Source organism: Macadamia integrifolia, unplaced genomic scaffold (genome assembly GCF_013358625.1).
Source record: "Macadamia integrifolia cultivar HAES 741 unplaced genomic scaffold, SCU_Mint_v3 scaffold2712, whole genome shotgun sequence".
NCBI lineage: Eukaryota > Viridiplantae > Streptophyta > Magnoliopsida > Proteales > Proteaceae > Macadamia > Macadamia integrifolia.
This window is the reverse complement of record NW_024868904.1, coordinates 31,446-37,304: the sequence shown is the minus strand read 5'-3', so window position 1 is coordinate 37,304 and position 5,859 is coordinate 31,446. Positions and strand designations below refer to the sequence as shown.

The window sequence follows — 5,859 nt, the reverse complement described above, 5'->3', positions numbered from 1 at the left end:
GGAAAATGGAGCACGAGAAGTCACCATAGTGGGGCCTCTCCATGGAAAATAGATCATAAATAAAGCAATATGTGATTTGAAAAAAATGCACATACATGAGTTGATGCATTAATTTTTTCAGGATTCTCCTTAGCCTTAGTCCATATGACCTTACCATCGTTGGGCCTCTTCACGGAAAATGGAACAAAAACAATCACCATTGTTGGGCCTCTCCATGGAAAATGGATCAATAATAGAATGATCTTTAATTTGAATAAACCAAATCATATACAATTGCCACCTATCTTATGTTCCTGAGTTTTAATTAGAATTACTATTACATTGATCTTTGCATCCTCCACAATAATCCAAGTATTTCAAGTCTGTGATGAGAATAAAAGCAAAATTCAATTCACCAATAAATGAATGCATTAATTTCTTCAAGATTCTTCTTCGCTTTAGCCCACTAGATCAGTCATGCAATCACCATCATTGAACCTTCTCCGTGGAAAATAGATCTCATGAATGAAACGGTCAGCGATTTGAAAAAAATAAATAAGATGAAGAAGAATACCATTTCACAGAAATGCAATACAATGGTTAGCTTTGTAATTTTCTATCATGTCTTTTAAGCCATTTCCATAAATAAAAGACCTACAGGGTCCTCCTCCTATCTTGTGTCTATAAATATGAAGCAGTGGTGAGGGCTCTTTCTCATCAATCATTTTACAAACCAATACATTCTCACTCTTAATCGTCTTGATTCCTCCTTTTGTTCTTTTGAAGGCATAGGAATATGTCATCATGGTGTTGTTTCCTCATCTTCTTTTTGTCTCTGTTTCAAACTTGTTTTCTTTACTCTTCTTCTTCTTCTTCTTCTCCCCAAATATGTCACTCTGATGAGAGGTTTGCTTTGCTGCAACTAAAGCAAAAGCACCACTATGTCCATCCACTTCCTGACTACAATCCTTTTTTAGCCTTGTTCTATCCGTATTCTAAATACCGCTCCCTCAAGTCTTGGAAGCCAAATACTGATTGCTGCTATTGGGAAGGCATCAGTTGCGATGTCACCACTGGTCATGTGGTTAGCCTTGACCTCACTCATTCATCACTCAGCGGTTCTATCCACTCCAATAGCACCCTCTTCCATCTTTCTCACCTTCAAATGCTTAACCTCTCGTGGAATCAATTCGACTACTTTGCTTCATCCAGGTTTGATAGACTCTCCAAGTTAATGCATCTCAACCTGTCAGGTAACTTTTTTGCTGGACGAATTCCATCACAAATATCACAACTCACAGATTTGGTTTCTCTTGATCTTTCTTCAAATCATTTTCAGGGTCAAATCCCGTTTGCAATCTCAGAGCTGACTAACCTTGTTTCCCTTGACCTCTCTAGAAAGAGGTTTATTTTCCATACTTTATTTATTGGCCGTATTATACACTCCCTTTTTCCGCAAAATCTTGAAATCCCTAATTTGAGAGAATTTGTTCAAAACCTAACTAACTTGAGAGAATTGCGTCTTGATGGGGTGAACTTGTCAGCTCAAAAGAATAGGGATTGGTTTCATCGCTTATCAGCCACACTCCCTAACCTTCATGTGCTGTCAATGAGGAATTGTTCACTTATAGGCCCCTTGGATATATCAACCTCAAGTTTTCATTTCCTCTCGGAGCTCTACCTTGACTTAAATGAAAATCTCTCCTCCACAGTACCAAATTCTTTGGTGAATCTTACTGCATTGACTGTCCTTAGTCTCCAATATTGTGGATTCTATGGAGATTTTCCGAGCGATGTTTTCCTTCAACCTAACCTAAAACACATAGACATATCAGGGAATCCTCTCCTCTCTGTTCATTTACCTGAATTCTCTCAAGACAATAGTGCTCTTAGATATCTGGCCGCTGCCAACACGAAATTCCAAGGGAAGTTTCCAAGTTCAGTTGTCAATCTCAAGTTTTTGAAGGCATTGTTTCTCGACGATTGTAATTTCTCTGGACCAATCCCACCTTCTCTAGCAAACCTTACCCACCTTATCAAATTGGGTCTTTCAGGGAACAATTTTAATGGTCAAATTCCTTCTTTCTTCAGAGGAAACTTTCCCAATCTTGAGGTACTGCACTTGCGCTACAATTTGCTCCAAGGCCCCATTCATTCTTATTTGTTTTTTCTTCCATCATTGAGAATGTTGGACTTGTCCGATAACCAATTCAGCGGAGTCATAGATGAGCATATTCACAACATATCTTCTTTCTCTTTTCCACGGAAGTTTTACCTAAGAGGCAACTACTTGAAAGGACAAGACCTAATGAGATCACTTTCCAAAATCAAAGGAACATTTGAGGTCCTTGACCTTTCATTCAATGACTTCAGCTACATTGGGGAAGATACAAATCTTTCATATGATAGTTTGTCTGTCGATGGGAGTGATGACAACTTCATCAACATTCAAATTCAGGAATTGTGGATGGATTTTTGCAATCTTAGTAGATTCCCAGATTTCCTTATGAACCAAAAGGAAATGTTCTCTCTATACCTTTCAAGGAATAGAATTGATGGCACAATACCCAAATGGATATGGCAACAGAATTTGTCATGGCTAGATCTTTCCTACAACTCCTTGACAGGTCTAGAATTGCCATTGCCTAATCACTCCTTCAACATTGAACTTCTTGATCTTCATTCAAACAAGATACAAGACTGTCTCTCAATGGCTCCTTGCTTTCCACAAACATTCAATCAATCTTGCAGTGAGTTTGTATCTTCTATCTTAGGGAATCTCACATCCCTTCTCTCCAAAGCCAATTTATTTTCAATTTCTGAGAATAATTTAACTGGAAAAATCCCTTTCTCACTCTGTAATGCCAGTAATTTGGGTATTTTGGATTTGTCCAATAACCAATTGAGTGGCCTCATTCCAACATGCCTTGCTAGTAGTAATTTGGGGGTTCTTAATTTAGAAAACAACAAATTACATGGACCCATTCCTCCTACTTTCAAAAATGGGTGCAGTCTGCAGACTCTCAAACTCAACAAAAATATGCTTCAAGGAGAAATTCCAAGATCATTGTGCAACTGCAAGGAACTCAAGGTGTTAGATATTGGGGATAACCAATTGAATGATACATTCCCATATTGGTTGGAAAATCTTTCTGAATTGCAAGTTCTTGTCATCAGATCTAACAAATTTGGTGGTCCCATTACTCAACTCCCTCAAGCTGATTCTCCTTTCCTAAGCCTCCATGTCATTGACCTCTCTTTCAATGCTTTCACCGGGAGCTTACCATTGCAATATATTCTTCATTGGAGGGCAATGATGATTGTGGAGAACAATTCAGTTTTGAATTATATCAGTTTCTCAAATTCTTCCAGCTACTACCTAGACACACTTGTAGTTATGGACAAGGGACTATACTTGAAAATGCCGATTTTGACCACCTTTTCCACCATAGATCTATCTAACAACAACTTCGAAGGAGAGATTCCAGATGCTTTGGGAAATTTAAAAGCACTCACCGTACTCAACTTGTCAGGAAATAGCCTCACTGGTCAAATTCCATTGTCGTTCGGAAATCTAAGCGAGCTCGAGTCGTTGGATCTTTCAAGAAACCAACTTTCAGGAGAAATCCCAAGGCAATTGACAAGTTTGACCTTCCTTTCAACCTTGAATGTATCATATAATAATCTCGTAGGAGGTATACCACAAGGGAGCCAATTCGACACCTTTTCAAATGCTTCCTATGAGGGAAATGCAAAACTATGTGGGTTGCCTTTGTCAAGGAAGTGTGGAGTAACTGATAGAGCATTACCTCCGGCATCAACCTCCCAACAAGATGATGATTCAACAAGTCTACTTGATTGGAAATTTGTTGTAGCTGGATATTGCTCCGGTTTAATAATTGGACTGGTTGCAGGACAACAATTGTTTTGGAGAAACAACCGATACTTTGGATATATTTTGAGAATCAGAGGATCCAAGCAAAGGAAAGGGCTAAAGAAGAAACACCACAACAGAAGGAAATGAATCAATGTTAAGCATTAGAATAAATGAAATTTGACTATTATATCATAATAAAGTGTATCCTCTTTTTTATGTTTCCTCTTTTATTTTTAGTTAAGTTTCTTTCTATTTAATGAGTTTGGGTTTTCCCTGCTGATGGCTATGCCGAAGGTGGGGATTCCCTTTCTTTTTGTGTTATGTATTTGTCTGAGTATACCCAGATGTTAATGTTTTATCTCTTCTTCTATTTTTTTTTTTTTCTTAATATTTTCTTTCTAATTATTTTCCCAAAAAAAGAGAAAAAGAAAATAGTAACATGTTTGTATTTTCATTACATGTTTGTATTTTCATGTCTGGTTTAGACCAAAATAGCTTCCCCTCTCTCCCCGAGCTAGTTGTATCCTCTTTTTTTATTACTAGTCTTGTGCACGCACAAAGTGCATGAGTATTTTAAATTAATTTGTTAAGTGAAACTAGACCTAATGAGCAATAGAAAGAGAGACAACTTTAATAAATTATAGTTTATATGGTGGTAATATATGGAATCAAGAATCAAAATATTGATGTAAAGAGAAGGGACAAGACGAAAAAAATAGTAAAAATAGAAATCTGACATTTTAACCTTTTAGCATCGCTATTCATTCATATGCAATGTGATCACTCAAATGAAAATAGTCAATCTATTAAGAGATGCTACTCTGATTATTAAACAATCAAGTAACATTCAATCCAATCTTTCCAACAAGTAGCTAACCTATCATTCCCCACCCAGATGATTGAGTTGGGTCCTGGTCAAATATTCAAAGATTACCTTTATTTTTTATTTTTTTTTTTCTTTTATACTATATATAGCACATGTTACCTACACCAAGAAGAAGTAAACTTGGGTTTTTGAGAGAGAGAGAGAGAGAGAGCTTAAAAGTAGAGCATTCTCAACATATGCATGCTTCGATTAACAAGTATAATAAAACATAACAAAATAAATTCATTTGCTCATACTGAAGCAGCTCTCATGTTATTTAACTATTCCAGCTTGTGAGCTAACCATATTTACGATAGTGCAACTATAAATCCATTTTCCATTTAGATCAATGAATTGATATATACTATGTGCCATGGGGTGGGTATGTAACTCTAAAATTCAATCAGTTCCATTGTTTTTTCATTTATCAAAATTTTAAGTTTTTATGTTTGCCTCGAATTCTTAATCTGTTTTGAAGATTTGAGTCGCTCCAATGCATATATATACATATATATTTTCTGAGATCTGTGATGATAGTAGAGTGCTTGGGATAGATTTGCACTAAAATGCTATTTGTGTAAATAGAAACATGATATTTTTGCACAAATTTCAAGATCTATTTTTTAGATTGTATTTGTAAAAATAAATAAATATTGAGTTTATATATTTTTATTTTTTAGGTTTTCTCATTTTATTTATAGGATATTTAATGCATTTTAGGGTTTTTGTGAGTAGAAGAGCATTTTTTAAACTTTCACACTTATTAATATCCAATTTTTTTTTTCTTGATTTATGTGATGTTGACATTAGAAAATTTGAAGCATACTAATTGGGTAAATATATACTCCTAACTTTATTTTAGTGTGTGGCACTTTTAACTCAAATATTTTCATTAATTTTTTTCCTTATTTAATTTTTTAAGCCTATACGTTCTTTTTATAGAACGCTTGTTTGTAACTAAGAAGGAAACAGAGAATTTGTAATAAGACATTTGTATCTTTATGAGATGATGTATAAATCATCTAAAGGGGCTATAAATGTAAATTTGCAACTTTCATCTCTCTTCAATGTCACCATCTACTTCAAGCTTCGTCAGCCTCCTCAAGCAGCAATGATCCTCCCCTTATACAACAACCAT

The 5,859-nt window shown here is 35.5% G+C and overlaps 1 protein-coding gene across 1 annotated transcript; it reads left to right on the top strand.

The window, feature by feature from the left end:
• The first annotated feature begins 775 nt into the window (after positions 1-775).
• Positions 776-4,003, top strand: LOC122067102 (receptor-like protein 7). The gene has a single exon (XM_042630950.1). It carries the CDS (start codon positions 776-778, stop codon positions 4,001-4,003), a length of 3,228 nt encoding a protein of 1,075 aa, XP_042486884.1.
• The last annotated feature ends 1,856 nt before the right edge of the window (positions 4,004-5,859 follow it).